This window comes from Paramisgurnus dabryanus, chromosome 23 (genome assembly GCF_030506205.2).
Source record: "Paramisgurnus dabryanus chromosome 23, PD_genome_1.1, whole genome shotgun sequence".
In the NCBI taxonomy this organism is placed as follows: domain Eukaryota; kingdom Metazoa; phylum Chordata; class Actinopteri; order Cypriniformes; family Cobitidae; genus Paramisgurnus; species Paramisgurnus dabryanus.
Genome location: NC_133359.1, coordinates 11,056,298 through 11,072,263, shown reverse-complemented (window position 1 = coordinate 11,072,263; position 15,966 = coordinate 11,056,298). Strand labels below are relative to the sequence as shown.

Sequence of the window (15,966 nt, the reverse complement as noted above, 5' to 3'; positions counted from 1 at the left end):
GAATCTGCCAAATGTAATAATCTTGCACAACAACTGGCGTGATGCTCTTCATTTTTCCCATTGCAGCATAAATGGGGCATCTTCAAATATATTAACAATTTAATGAGTACAGTCGGGGGGCTTGAGGAGGACCAGTGAGACATGCTCCATTTTTAGATCAGATATGCAACGTTAATATATTCCTGAGCATGTGCACGTAAGAAAATGCTATAGGGATAGGCCTTATGGGTCCTACTATGGTAATAAGTGACCCTGTCTGTAAAATTCAGGCTAAAGTCTCGTAACTGATTATGGGGGCATAAAACGTTTGATTTCAGTCTTTGACATATTCTTACTAAGTCAATATTAAAAATATCAAGGTTATATTTTCCCAGAATGTTCTTTACATTATGTAGGATGATTTTAAGTAGTAAATTACAAAAAATGACTTTAGTTTGATTTTCATAGACAGGGTCACATATTGCATTACTGGTATATATAAGAATTAGTTATACTGTAGGTTATCTGAAAAGACAACATATAAATATCTGGACTGTTAAAATACCTCAAGCGGCATTATGGTATGCATATCTGCTAACTTCTACTATCAGTGCACTGGGGCAAGATCGAACAAGTTTTGAGATTCTGGTATCTTCAGGTTCTCCTAACTGCAACATTCAGAACATGATAACCTAAAACACAAATATTTTGCCATCCTAAAAGCTATGGAAGTATCTTACATGCTATCATCTCATATAAGGGCTACAGAGCATCACACAAAGCAAAATATTAATACTGTACAGTGCAAGCAAACAGCACAACGCGAAAAAAAACATTATATATTTTGTTATTTATAACAAATTCCTAGTTAAGTGTAATTTAAAGTCGTGCGTACTAGGTTCTATGCCGGCTGTGCGTAACTATGACAAGTACCTCACCAAAAATTTAAAGAGAACCTATTTCACTGCTTAAAAAACAATTAATTATTTTTATTTGGTGTATTTGGTATAATACGATGTGTTCGCGTGGTTTATGGTTAAAAAAACACATTATTTTCCACATAACGTATATTTTCAGATTTCACTCTTTTCCTGAAATGCAAAGATTTAAAAAGCTCTGTGTCCCTGATTGGCCAGCTAATCTGTACATTGTGATTGGCCTGAATACCTTTGATGTTAGCCGGTAACGTGACGCTCATTACGATGTTTGAAAGATTCGGTTGCTAACAGGAGTCAACTTTCAGGCTGTAAGTTCGAAGCGGGAGGAATTATGTCTACATCGCCAATCCCAAAAAGTAAACTGTTGCCTACAATCCGTGTGTTTATTGTAGTCCAAGAAAAGAGATTTACGTTGGAGACGATAACTTGCGTTATAGTTTACTTAGGGGTTTGTACCTTTTGCACATCGTTAACAATTACTAATACACACTTACACACAAGGACATTTAAAAACGTGAATTGGACAATAGGTGCTCTTTAAACAACGCATCCATTCTAACCACAAGTGCAGTGATTGGTCCACTAGAACCCCTCCCATTTGGTAAAAAAACCTGCGTCACATTTCTTCAAAGGCATTTCCGTTCGCAATGGTGAAAACAAAGATGGGCCAAGTTAAGGAATGATAACTTAAACTGCAACAAAAGTCGCTTTCTGTTTACCTCCATCACTGATGTTCTTCTCAAATAATACACAAAAAGCGGCTGCTTCTTCTTTGTTTGTGGGTTTACTGGCCAAGCTGCTTCTTCTTTGGCTGTTGCACTCCTACTGTGGGTTACACGCGTGGATACTGCCTACTAGTGGTCTGCATGTGTAATTGCATGTCGATGCAGAAGTATATATGAAAAGCGAAGCTTAAGGGCTCGTTATAGTCGTGCGTAGGTCCTACGGCGTAGCCGCGACGGCGTATGTATTTGTTTTTGTTTTTTTGCGACGGCATAGGTTCCGCGTCGGTTTTCATTTATACTTTTGCGTCGACGTCCGCGCCACAGTAGCAGCGCGACTGTCAAAGAAAAAGCAGCTTGGCAAGTTAACTCACAAAGGAAGAAGAAACAGCAACTTGTTGTGTATGATTTGAGAAGACCAGCAATGATGGAAGTAAATAAACAGCGACTTTTGTTGCAGTTTGAGTTAAATCACTCCTCAACTTGGCCATTATATGTTTTCATCGTTGCAAACGGAAATACCTATGACACAGTTTTTTTTACCTGACGGGAGGGGTTCTGGTGGACCAATCACAGCGCTTGCGGTCCGCAGAGCTACGCACAGGCTACGGATAGCCTACGCCGAACTTACGCATGACTATAAATCAGGCTTTAGCCTACGCTGTAGGACCTACGCAAAACTATAATGAGCCCTTTTTAATTTTGACAGTTTGCAGCTCTGGCTTGCAGTGCACATAGGGCATGACGTTGCAATCACACTAACAACGATTTAAGAGTTAAATTTAGCTCTGAAGGTTAACAAGGTAACTGCATTGTTGTTTTTCGCCTTCTTAAAATTATTTGTGGGCTCCACAACCTTCGACAGCTACAGAACATATGACCACAAATGGTTCTGATGGTTTTTGTGTTTCAATAGCCCAGTTATACTGTAAATCATAACAGCATCTAAGTTGTGTGTACTTCTTTGATTTAAGTCAAATAATCATGGCAAGTTTTAAATATTAAACACACGTTTGTACGTTTCCAACCTGAAGTTACAGATGTTGCTCAACTACTGAACAAAGTATATCTTTAAGCTTATTTAACTCACATTTTTAAGGCAGAAAGTGAACTTTCGTTTCTAAGTTTAACCAGCTTGAAATGTTTTACAGACTCTACTGGCAAAACAAAGGTCATGGGTTCAACTCCAGGGAACACGCATACAAAAAAGAAATTGCTGAAGACTGAATGCAAGGTAAGTTAGCCGAATAAATGATGGTAAAATAAGATAGCGTTGCATTTTGATAATGAATCTGTTTCTATGGCACTACACATACCATAAGGCGGTCCCAGCAATTATGATAGGCTATTTATACTTTATGAAGTAATGCATGTCATTAATATTCATGCGTCAAATTCCTCAGCATTGGGAGACAAAGCCATCCTATGACAGACACAAGGCAACGCAGTATGAAGACGAGGGATGTGGTGAACACAGAGAGAATGAGATATGTGAGACAGGGCTGGGGGACTTTGACCAAAATACATATCTCATGTCATGTGATTCTGCGATGAATTGCGATATACAATAACTCAATATTTTCTACAAAGTGAATTAAATGGTTACATGCAAGTCAAAGCTTCGTGAGATGCCACTTTTATTTTTATTAAACCGCATATGATGAAAATGAAAGTAAGAATGGATTTCCTAGTATAGTTTTTTTTTTACAGCTGCATAACATACGAGATGGTTGGAAAGCTCATGTCTGACCTTCAAGCTTCTGTTGTAAAGAAAGATGGTCATATCAGACCATACAGATATATTGATTGATTTCAATTTCAAGTTAAAGGAACTTTATCGGCATGATTGTGTCACTTACAATATTACCAAAGAATTATACATAAAAAAAATACAATAACACAATAGAAATTAAGCTAAGGTGCTGGATGATTGATGAATGGATGGTATTGTCTCATCCCATATCCTGCTGGATCCACCCCTAATGTGATATATGACAGAATCTGCTTTTGCAAAATGAACACGACAACTTTTTGGGACTTTAGCTTATTCACTGTATCCCTCATAGTTAGATCAGTCCATACATACCCTTTTCAGCTATGTGCGTTCCACAACTCTGTCAGACGCACCCAGTCACCGTTAGCCTAGCTTAGCACAGAGACTGAAAGTAAATGGCTTCAGCTAGCATACTGCTCACAATAAGTGACAAAAACATTTTCCTATTTATTTGTTATGATTTGTATAGTCACAAATGTCCCTGTTTGTTTATCAGTCGTTGAATTATGCACAGGTCGGTTGTTGTGATATTTGTCCCGCCCCTCCTCAACTGTAATTGGATGACTGAGTGAGTAGTGACATTGACAAGCTGAGCATTTCACCCACGTTAAACATTTTTCACATCTCTGCAAAAAATAAAATAAAATACCACTGATTGCCGGTGCTCAGCGCGGACAAAACCCGCCAGCTGCTGGTGCTTTTGAAAAGCGCGGCGCTTCCATTGAAAACTATTTAAAACATAAACCCACTGCCGGCATAAACGCAAGGTTGTGCACACCCCTAATACAATGTTTATACACGAGCAACTGTCAGCATTTGCCACAAAAGTGAAAACAAAATATGGATATGAAGTCATAACGCGCCACTGACCTCACCGCGTGCCAATTTAGAGGTAACTTCTCACCGAGTTTATCTGTATTTTGGTACTTATGTGAGAATGATATCTTACTGGTAAAAAGTCAGAAAGTCAATGGGTGTGTGAACAGCACATTTTTTTATTTACTGGTAAAGTCATTTTGGTAAATTCATGGCAATTTACCAAAATTACTGCGTGAAAGGCATATGTCTGGCAAAAATGATACCAAACGCAAATACACCTAAATGTTTGACACCCTCTGTTATTGAGAATTGCACTGGGAGCTTCAATGGATATAAAACATATCATAACATTATGCTGCGTTCACACCAGCTGCGGTAGAGACATCAATGTAAAGACCCGTTTATGTGCGCCTGGAGGTCTCACGGAGAGAATGAGGTGTATAGCGCATTCCCGCATCTAGTTCGTGTGAATGACGCAAATTGAGCGTGCCGTGGGAAACACGCAAGTTGAAAAATCGCGCCGCGTTAAACCAATCAGGAGCTTGAATGTCTGTAATGACTAGAATTTCACACGCGAATGAAGCGAGTAAATGTTCAAGTGTCCAACTTAGTGCAAATAGTTTTTGACGCCTCTACCGCGTTTGGTGTGAACCCAGCATAGGCTTTAATAATGACTCATGACTTATGTCAGCAGGCCTATTAAGTTCAATGCTGGCCAGCATCATCTTCCAACCGCTTCACCCAGCAGATGCTCTCTCCTTTCTACCCTTTGATGCTTAACTGGACTTAAGCATCATCAACCGGCAAGCCACCGAGATACCAGGAAGTTAAACAGAACATAAAGAATTCTTCAACCAAAAATATAGCAATGTTCTTGCAGCTCAACTGGTAGAGCATTGCATTACCAGCGCAAAAGCCATGGGTTCGATTCCTAGTGAACACACGTACTGATAAAACGTTGTATACCACTGTAAGTCACTTTGGATAAAAGGCGTCTGGCACATTTATATATGTAAGAAGTGCAACGAAGCGTTGGCTTTAAATGGATCAGTATTTCATTTTGAGGAAATGGCAAACGATAAGCCCTTGGTGAAGCAGGCAGGAAAGTGATGCATTATTTGTGCTGCACACGAGCACACAAGTTGAAGACTACACCACAAAACCATTTTCTGCAAGAGGAAAGCACAACGCTTTTAGAAGCAGGGAAACCCCTATTGCAAATAACAGGGACCAAAAAAACAAATGCAAAGAAATAGACCTTTCAAATAAACTTGATACAAAGAAACCCAGGAGCTCTGTGCAGGTGTGATTTAAATAAAGTAGACAGTAGATCATGCATTGGCTTTCTTTAAAGATGCTTAATCTTCTAACTTTAAAGGGACAGTTCACTAAAAAATGAAAATACTGTCATGATTCTCACCATCACATTGTTTTAAACGTCTATAAATCTTTGTACGACAACGGAAGATTTTTTGAAGAATGTTTGTAACCAAAAAGATCTGGGGCACTATTGACTTCCATTGTAGGAAAAAATAATACTATGGAAGTGAATGGTGCCTCAGATCTATTTGGTTATTAACATTATTCAAAATATCTTTGTTTGTGTTCAGCTGAACAAAGACATTTATACAGGGTTGGTGTGAATAAAGGGTATATAAAAATATTTTTTCTCGGTGAACTATCCCTTTAACTATCACCTATGAGATAACAAGTAAAGATGATACAATTTTACGCATCAATAGAAGATGAATGACTATATTAGGCTGTGAAACTGTTTTAAATATGCACATGGACTTGGGTGTTAGACTAGTTTAAAGCCTTTATTTTTGCAGAAGGAAGTGACCTTCGATCATCAGCCTTTGTACATCCATCTCGTGTTCATTAATATTAATGAATCCAGAAGCACACAGAGTACTTTCAGTACTATATTGAACACCATAATTTGAATAACTGCCCTTTTGATGCAAGATATTTTTAACTTCGTAAGGTTTTAATAACTAATTTGGTTTTAAAGCATAACTGACTCATCTGGAAATGAGTGCATGTAAATAATGTACTTTATTTATTATGTTACCTTGAAATGCAATAACAGCTCTGTTGTAATGCAAGTGCTGCAAAAAAAAAAAAAGGCGTAGCTGGTCACATCCAGCCTCCCAGTTGAATGATTTATTCAGACACTGGGGAGCATTTTGTTTGCATCATATATAAATGTGGACACTTTTAAGAAACCATGACAACATAACATACCAGGTCCAGAACTGATGCTTAGAAGGAAACGTAATGGCTGGTGTGGTCCACAATGCATCTCAACCTAACTATGCTCCAGTATGAATTTCATGCCTTCATAGCATTCGGGCTAGTAAGGTTTCATAAATGGACATTTATTCAAGGTAATTAACATAACATTGAGCTCCATGTTTAAGCATCAAGTGGCTCTTATTTGGACAGCTGTGAAACAGACCCACTGCACTCAAAATGTACCCGATCCTCAAAAACACAATGCATCCATTTTTATGCAATAGGGATTGAGCAAGCAAATAACAGAGCAAAAAACGTAGGTGAAAGAATGGAGGTAAGGATTAAACGTGTACACAAAAAGATTACTGTACCTGTCTAGGGTAGATTTAAACGTAAAGTAGATTATTTTGGATTGTCCACTTAGTCCATGTATGGGATCGATACAGCAAAGGGTTCAAATCCTCCAGAACGCAAAGGCAGATGAAGATGTGCTCATCTACTGCCTATGTTTATCATCTGCATTCAATAACAGATCTTCCGGAGCTTTCCTCTAACATTAATGCAGACAAAAGATGATCGGCTCGTGCATGTACATACAACACCTAAACCGTTAAGGCAGCGCGTTATTATTATAAAAACAGAGCGCGTGCGGAAACGAACACTTTTCACGGAAAAACGCAACTGTTGCGGAGTATTGCCGTACTCTTGACCAGTTATCCCGCCTACAGCGAGCCGTTTTTAAGCGTTACGGAAGCGCAGCACACCCTGGGGCTATAGCTGCCTTTTACACACACACACATATAGGCCCCTGAAAAGGAAACGCAATTCTTTACTGCCTGTGTCTTTTACGCATGCGTCTTTGGTAAACGTGCACAAGTGGACGTATTTACGAATTACACTATGGTGGGGGTTTGACTTATGAATATTAATTACGTTGCGTGACGTCCGTCTCACTGATTTGTTGAGTGCTGGCGAATTAACGACCTCTACCGTGAGGAATGTTTTATATTTATGAGCTTACGTATGTGGAAGATAAAACACGTTTTAAATGCATTAATAAATAACATTATTAACGCAACAAATGCAAATAATAAGTAAAAATAAATAATACGGAACTATGTACATAGGAGGCGGAAGGAGAGTAACGGCTCAAGCGACGTCAGCATGACGCAATTAATATTCATGAGCGGAGCCTTTGCAGTAATAGGCTTCGTAAATCTGCCACCGCGGTAAAGCTGACGAGACAACAGCGACAACTTGTGCTCTAACAATGAATTACCACATTTTCACCACCCACAACAAAAAACAGGTTAGTCTGTAACAACAACATAACATGTTTAGATGTAAGGTCAAGTTAAAATGATGAAAACACGACACTCAACTGTCATTTCCATTCTCTTTATTCAGTCCCTACGCTTCACGGTTGACACTTTTAGCATGTAAGGTTGCCAGTGATGTCATAACTATACTGAACAGATATGTCAACAATTCACAATTAATGTTCAAACTTCATTGTTCAAAACAAGTCAAACAGTAGTCGTTTACTGAATCATTTCTCGCCTTTTATAACAGGTGCAAAGTTAACTGATAACATTGCGCAACCTTTACCTCATGCTTTTGTGAAGAAAAAAATGCAAAAACGGAAACAAACTGAAAGAAACTGGAAAGTAGCTTGAAACCTTCAAAACTGAACTTTAACATGTATTCAAATGCATCATAAATGAGCTGCATTAGATAATGTTTGAAAAACTTAACATCTAATAGCTTGGTTAGTAACTTCAGAAACAAAATTCCTCTGTAGATTGACTAGAGGTATGACCTTGATGCATTTTAACAGATGCCTGTGTATCTTTAGGGGGCTTTTACAGCTATTAAAGAAAAATTAAAGCATTTTTTTTTTTTTAATTAAATGCAACTAAACATTGTTTCAAAATCTTATACAGCAGTAATATTTTTAAACTTCCTATTATCATGGCATGGCTAAAATCTTAGGATTTTGGCACCATTTTATACTCTTTTCAGTGCTGTATTTGCCCAGTAACTGCAGTATATTAAACATACATCTATTAAGATGACAGATCATGGACCTTTACAATGCAGTGTTCTCAAAAACATGGACAGTGCAATCTCATTAGCATCATTAACTTGTTATACAGTAAATAAACATATTAATGCTGTTAATAATCACCTTGATTCATTCAATCTTCTTTTTAAGCTCCAAAGCTAAATTCAAGTAGCCAAATGGCTCTCTAGCTGCCATTGGAGACAGCACCACACAGTCACTTTAACATGACAAAAAAAGCAAAATTTCACATTTCAAAATTTCCCGCAACTGTGACCAGCTGATGTGTCAGGTTTTTGATTATAAGAACAAAATTTGACTAGGACAGTCACTTTTGGGGTTAACACACGTAGGTAAAACAACAAAACGATGACCATGGCTTATGAACATTGGAGTGCAAGCCTTCTTGAAAACATGAAATTAAGAAAGATGAGATGACATAAAAGTAAAAGTACAGGTCAATATAAAAAGAAAATAAAGACAAAGAAAACGCCTTCAATTTTATACAGGAGGAGGAATTGGAAATATCAAGTTAAATTTGACAGACGTTGCAAAAAAGCAAAGCAAAAATAAAAACAGATTCTAGTAAAAAGCTTTATAGTCTGATGAAAATACCTGATTTGTTTTGCTGTCGGGTAAAGACACTAAATGCAGCTGTCAACAAGTTATACAGAGAAACATCAAGACATATTTGTAAATAGACTAAAAGTTCATTATTATCCCAAATGCATCTTGTTTTATATCCAAAATAAGAGTATATTTTAGAATCGTAAGTGCCTCTCGTATATCTTCGAAGGCATGTGGCAATATGCTGGTTTAAACAAACATTTGTACTTTTTTGTCTTTTGATAAACAATAACGCATCATTCATTACCCAAACATACTGAATTGTGCAGCATATAACAACTTTCAATTTCTTTAGATGCAACAGCGACTTCGTAATGGGCTTGTGCGCACCTAAATTAAAATAATAAATCCATTTCACCAAGCAGATTTGTAGCAATAGGTGGAGTATTAATAATAAAAAATCCTTGTTTGATGTAACCAAACAAGACAACTCCAACATACGAAATCCTCTAAAAAACGGATTTCGATAAACTGCTTATTATATGAGCATCGAGAAGAAAAAACAAGAATAGGATGGTAATCCGGGTCTCATTGAGAACAAATGAAAATGAGGTAAAGCACAGCAAATTTAACAAGCTATTGCCAGTAGAAAATCTGTGCCGAGTACAAATGCACAATATTATTGGTAGTCTTTAAAGGTATCGGTCAATGACTGCTTAAAATTGGTCAGTATTGGTCCAATACCATGTAATGTCACAGACTGCTTTTATAATACGCTTCCCTTTCATACAATTCAAGTGTGCAATCTTATATCACTGATAAGAACCCAGTCAATATTTGAGTTATTTACAGCACACTGGGTTTGGTCAATGGTCAAAGCAAATGCTTTGTTAACACCTACAAGCTATAAACTGCCTTAATGTCAGTGCTTCAACACTGACTTTGATCACTCTTGCAGGAAAAGAGGGAGGAAATCCCATCTAATGCAAATTCTGACATTTCTCTAGGAAAAAATTAAAGTCAGAATACATCCGAATATAACATAAAAACTAAATCTTCAACTTGAAATGCTAAAAGTAAACAAAGTAGTAATGAGAAACTGACTGAAGTCCCAGTAAGCGTGACCCAAGTGAGCAGTTTTTGACTACTGCTGCACAATAATGGATTATGAAAACCCATTCAAATCAAAGTCTTACAAATTAAAACGGCCATCTGAAGGATTACCGTAAGACAAATAAATGCAAAGACAGCACCTAAACGGGTGATTTCTTCTATTTTTAATGTAACAAAGATGTTGCAAGAGCTATTCATCCCATTACTTCCCTTTGATGGCGTCTCAAACGCAATAGCTCAAAATGTTCAGTCTCCCATTCATTCGCAAATCTATAAGGCAAGTTTTGATTGGTTGACCATCAATTTGATTACGAAAAGGTCAAAGGTTCATTCAGAGTGCAGGGGGATGACAAACTTACAGCCGAAGGGGGAGTGGTATTTGATTCCCACTTCCTGAAACACCTGCCGGGGAATGCCAATGTCACATAGGTAGACCCGGCCAGCGCCTTCTGACAACGGCAGGGGGAGACCGAGCGAAAGCGACCACTTAGCTTCCACGGCATGTGCCTGTCCGCTTACTGGAGGGTCGATGCTGAGCACAGGGGCTCGGTTCTGGTTGGCCCAGTCGGCGGCGGCCTTGTACCAGGGTTGCTCTCTCAAGAACCCGTTTTCGTGAGAGTCCAGGCAGTTTATGACCAGGTCGACCGGTGTTTCGGGTAAGTCTGAGGGTGGGGAAGAAAAAATATATTTTTTAATAAACGGATGACAAGACCATCAACAGTAGGTGACATACACATCTGCTAACTTTCAGAAGTTTTCCGGTGTGTTATGTAAAAAGATGGGTAGGTGCAAACTATTCAGAGTATTCAGAGTGGAAGTTTCCAAGGCAAACTATATCAAGCACATCTAAGCTAAGCATTGGGGTGGGTGTCTGTGAGGGGCTTTTTGTGACAAATAGAAACCCAGCTGAAGGTCTTTCATGTCCCAAATGAAGAGAGTAGATGGAAACAGATCTTTGCTTAAAAAGGCAACTGGGCCCTCTTTACGCGGTAAAAGGTAATCAGACCACAAATAGATTGCTGACTTTATCCATTACATGCATTTCCTGTGACCACCTGTTATAAAATTTCAAAGAAAATGTCTCATACTTTGTGACAACATACATTACAGAAAGTGACACACCTTTCACATTCGAAACCACTTTTCCCCCTGTCTTTCCAAAGAGGGTCAGCTCACTGGTAATGGCCTCCAACATCTTGACAAAGTTTGGCAGAAAAAGGATGACCTCTACTTCGTGATTGGCCAAGTGGCGTCCGCAGCTGATGCCCTGAGCTCCCTGGACATGTGGTCCACAAAGCAGGGCCACAGTGGGTCGCTGGTGCACGTTCTTTGGGGTAAGTCTAAAAGAAAATAGATCATACAAAAATATTAATGATAACCATATCCTAAATTCACTGAGGACACATTTGATTATGAGAGGGTATGTTTTACACAAACCTGTTTGGGCCTCCAAGTAACGTGAGGGCCATCTGACTTGCACATACGCCGGTCATCTCCAGCCTACGTTCCAGAGATAGACCGTGGCTTTCGGCTGTGGCTAACAACCGCTTGTGCAACTCAAAAGAGATGCTTGGCACCACCAGCCCTGAATCTGTGGGAAACAAGGAAACAGTGTACGAATAGAAATAAGCATTTGAATAAACGTTATTTTCATTTTCAAGAAATTGTGAGCACAGGATTCTTACCAGTGCTGTACTCTTTTGTGCCAGGCTGTGGTACTGTGATCTGTCTATAAACGACGGGCTTGGCTTCCAAAATGTTCTCGTCGTGACGATACCGTGATGGCGTCTGCTCCCCAGGCGTCCCTCGGGATCTCGCCCCATTGCCTCGCCTCGACTCTGAAGATTCGATTTGAGAGAACACTGCAGCTTTGTCAAACAGAGCGAGGTTTCCCTCAAAGTCAAAGTCCTCATCGGGAACATCATCTATAGCGTCTCCAAAACATTCATCGTCTTTATTTTTCATATGACCTCCGTTCTTCAGCCCGTTCTTTTTGGGTGTGGCCAGATTTGGAGCTCTACTAGATGACCCTAGAAATATTCAATATAGAATTATTATAGGATTAACAAGAAAGAAATGATAAACTAAAATACTTAATTGAAACTACAGAGGGGGTGGGATTTGTTTGGTACATAAAAAGCTATAGGAGAACATTGGGTCTCATGTGTAAGTTTTTTTTATTTTTATTTATACGCACACTTGAAATTCTTACAAAAACTTTCCGTCTATCGGAGCCGATGGCGTAGTGGGCAGCACTCCGACATATGGTGCAAACGCACTTCCAGTGACGCGAGTTCGAATCCCGGCTCGAGGTCCTTTGCCGACCCCATACCCCTCTCTCCACCCTCTACTTTCCTGTCGTCTCCTACAACTACTGTCTATCAATAAAGGCAAAAAATAGCCCAAAAAAATAATTATAAAAAAAACTTTCCGCCTAATTCTCAACGGGTGCATACGCACATGAATTTTTTGTTCTTATACTTGTTCTTACGTTTTCATAAAACACGACCAATCTAGCTCCATATAAGAGTTTTCCGCAGTGCAGCGCTGGTCCAAGGAAATTTTTAGAACAGTTTGTCACCGAAGAAAAAGATCTAGAAAAGAAATCCATGATCATATTTATTACCAGTAATATTTAGTTAAGCTTTGCATTTTTGATTTAGGAAGTTTTGCTATCGCTGGAGGAAGCCAGTGCTTTGTGTCCACCAGAGTAACATTAAAGTATTGGATGTGATAAAGACATTTATTAATATGACATTTAATTAATCTGACAGGGATGTGCATCTGTATCTAAAATAAAACGAACAAGATATAAAGTAATTGACGTTAAGAATTACTTTTACAAGCAGACGCTTTCATATAGAGTGAGGAAGGAAGCGTGAAAATTTGTCATTACACCAATCTTTTTTTGTGTGTAGAAAAAAATAAGTAGACTATAATAATGTATAATATCCTCTATATAATAAGACTAGATATTGTAAATAATTATATATAATATAAAAAATATTATAATATTAAGTAATGTAAATGTTTTACATCAACATTATTATATACATTCTAATTATAGCATAATATTTTATTATAGATATTTGTTGTTATTTTAAAGGAATAGTCTACCCTTTTGCCATATTAAACTATGTTATTACCTCAACCTAGATGAATTAATACATACCTATCTTTTTTCAATGCGTGCACTGTACAGCGCGTTGTGAATGTATTAGCATTTAGCCTAGCCCCATTCATTCCTTTTGTACCAAAAAAAGTTTTATTTTGTGGCTCCATACTTACTGGTATAACTCCTCATGTAACAGTCTTTAAATAGGGAAAACACGGAAGTGTTTGGTGGCTTCCCTGTTTGGTACCATAGGAATGAATGGGGCTATGCTAAATGCCAACACATTCACGACGCGAATTGAAAAAAGATAGATATGTATTAATTCGTCTAAGTTGAGGTAATAACATAGTTTTATATGACAAAAGGGTAGACTATTCCTTTAAATTTTTCGTACATTTAGAAGAAATTGAGATATAAAAGTTTTTTTAATCACGGTTTGTTTGTGAAACCGTCCGTACGCACATCTCACGCACAAATTCGTGCGTACGCATGCTAGTGAATGAGACTCAATGTTCATATATTGCCCTATTTAAATAAATAGAATAGGCAACACAAATCATAATTTAACACATACACTTATAGATAAAAGCTTGAATACAATTGACTTAAATAATAACAGATCAAGAGCGTCGGCTTGCATTTTGAAAATATTTTTTGCATACTGTAAACTGATGCTACATATGTATTACTCTACCACTACAAAACCAAAATTTAACAAAACCAGGAACTTAATACAGATAACTCACAGGAGTTGTGTCTTCGTCTAAAACCTTTACTTTGGGCAGTCATGTCCATGTGACGTTCACCATAACTTTTAGAATAGTTTGGCAATGGAGAGATTCCTCCTTCTTGTGGTTTAGGCTCAGTTTTATTAGGTACTGTCACAGGAGCACTGTTGACTGGGACACCTCCACCCTTGTCCTTTCGTCCACCATGTGCAGTCAATGTGGAGTTTGAATCTGGGCCATTCTGCTTTGGGACTTCGTTGAGGTTCTTGGGAATCTCCAGGATTTTGAGATCTTTGATGTCCATAGCACTATGAACCAAACAGAATAAACTCTTTTTTATAAAAATACATTAACATTTTGATCTCCGTAATAATGCTTTACTTTTTAAATGTTATAATCATGACCTTTTTGCCTACAACATTAAAATAAAGTGTTAAAAGCACGTTAAAGTGTTTACCTGAAGGTGACCTCAGGCACAGTGCACTTGACTCCATTGTGAAAGGGATGTCTGAGCGAAATGGTTTGGCTGGTCTGATCTACTGAAGACACTTCTCCTTGATACACTCCTAGTGTTGGTCCACAGTGGATTGAAACAAGGCTACCAATCCAGTCTGTTGCCATTTTGACCAGCTGAAATAAAAGAAAAGTGTACTCGCTCTTTTAAGTCTTTCTTGTAATCTTGCGCGTTAAAAAAATATTTTTAAAGTGGTATGTTGAAGAAAACAGATAAAAAGTGCTTAAATCCGATGATTATTTTAGAGGAATAAATCAAGTTTAACACGCTAGAGGCTAACGCTAGCTATGTAGAAAGACAAAACCTCTTAGAAATTACTTTCTTATTTGTGGCCGGTTTTATTACAATAAAAAAGTGAGTTTTTACCTGTTGTCAAGAGTAAGTCTTTGAAATGATATCAGTAAAGCAAAAACTGTGGTGAATTTTGATAAACTACTGAAGAGCTCGACTACGCAAACAGCTTCTTCTATGATGATTCACAGAGCGAGTATCAGCTTAAAATTGCGTTTACTGCCATCTACCGCACTATAGGTACACTGCATGTGTTTTATTATGCAAATGACGTGCCTTGTTCATAATAGTTTAAATACATTGCAGTATTAGGGTGATTTTAATATTCAAACATATGCATGAGAAGCGTGCCCATTACTAAATAGAGTTTACATTGTTGTACCTTTGATCTTATAGTGGTTCATCTGTGGAGTGTACAGTGATTTGGCTAACATTATTCCAGTTAAGAATTGAGATAATAACCATCTTATTATGATAAGTATGGGTGACATGAGAAGTGAGAATTGCTAGTGAATGTCAAATGTTATAGTCAAGTGGCCATTGAAAAACTAAGTGTGACTCAACAAGCTCCAGCACGACCTCAGATGCCCTAATGGTTGCATAGTGTTTAGACAAAATAATATGTGTGAAGGTGAAACATGACTTGGAAAAGGTCACCTCTCCGACTTTTACATGGGGTCTGAAGTTTAGAAGGTTTCAGCAGTAACAACATAAACAAAGCTTTTAGCTCCACTGGTATGCAGCTACCCCCCTGGGAAATGTAGCAAGCTAAGCTACATCAATAGTAGCTTGCTACATCCAAGCTAGTTTTTTATTTTTAACCAGTTTTATTATTTAATTATTTATTCAGTTTCAATTTATAATTTTGGTAATTATAGGCAATACAAGCACGATGTAGGCCTAGGTACTTCACATTTTGGGGCTGTTTGCTGGACTTATCCTACTCCCAGAATAAAATCCATGTTTGAGCTGCCTTTATTCAAAAACACCTTGCCCTGACATATCTTAACACAGGGGTCTCCAACGTGGGCCCCCAGGTAGCCTGCACAGAGTCTGTGAGGTGCCCGCCAAAGCACATTCTATTAATAGTTTCAATTGTAATATTT

At 38.0% G+C, this 15,966-nt stretch overlaps 2 protein-coding genes across 2 annotated transcripts in view; both read right to left on the bottom strand.

The window, feature by feature from the left end:
* Positions 1 to 7,325, bottom strand: part of csk (C-terminal Src kinase) — a 29,071-nt gene extending 21,746 nt beyond the window's left edge. Inside the window, exon 1 of the mRNA XM_065291923.2 lies at positions 6,842 to 7,325. The gene's annotated coding sequence lies outside the window, so the exon portion shown is untranslated. The remainder of the gene's footprint in view (positions 1 to 6,841) is intronic.
* Positions 7,326 to 7,852: 527 nt separating this feature from the next.
* Positions 7,853 to 15,075, bottom strand: edc3 (enhancer of mRNA decapping 3 homolog (S. cerevisiae)). The gene is made up of 7 exons (XM_065291925.2): positions 14,936 to 15,075; positions 14,513 to 14,685; positions 14,074 to 14,363; positions 11,898 to 12,242; positions 11,650 to 11,803; positions 11,335 to 11,552; positions 7,853 to 10,874 (listed from the first exon to the last, which is right to left on the bottom strand). Exons 2-7 carry the CDS (start codon positions 14,674 to 14,676, stop codon positions 10,540 to 10,542), a joined length of 1,506 nt encoding a protein of 501 aa, XP_065147997.1. The 5' UTR covers positions 14,677 to 14,685; positions 14,936 to 15,075; the 3' UTR covers positions 7,853 to 10,539.
* Between the last annotated feature and the right edge of the window lie 891 nt (positions 15,076 to 15,966).

Bases quoted from the DNA above. Each gene is read 5' to 3' on its own strand.
- edc3 (XM_065291925.2), bottom strand. From the start codon at position 14,676: ATGGCAACAGACTGGATTGGTAGCCTTGTTTCAATCCACTGTGGACCA. The intron at 14,364-14,512 runs GTAAACACTTTA...TTTGGTTCATAG, and splicing joins GTGCCTGAGGTCACCTTCAG to TGCTATGGACATCAAAGATC. The intron at 11,553-11,649 runs GTTTGTGTAAAA...ATTTTCTTTTAG, and splicing joins TTACTTGGAGGCCCAAACAG to ACTTACCCCAAAGAACGTGC.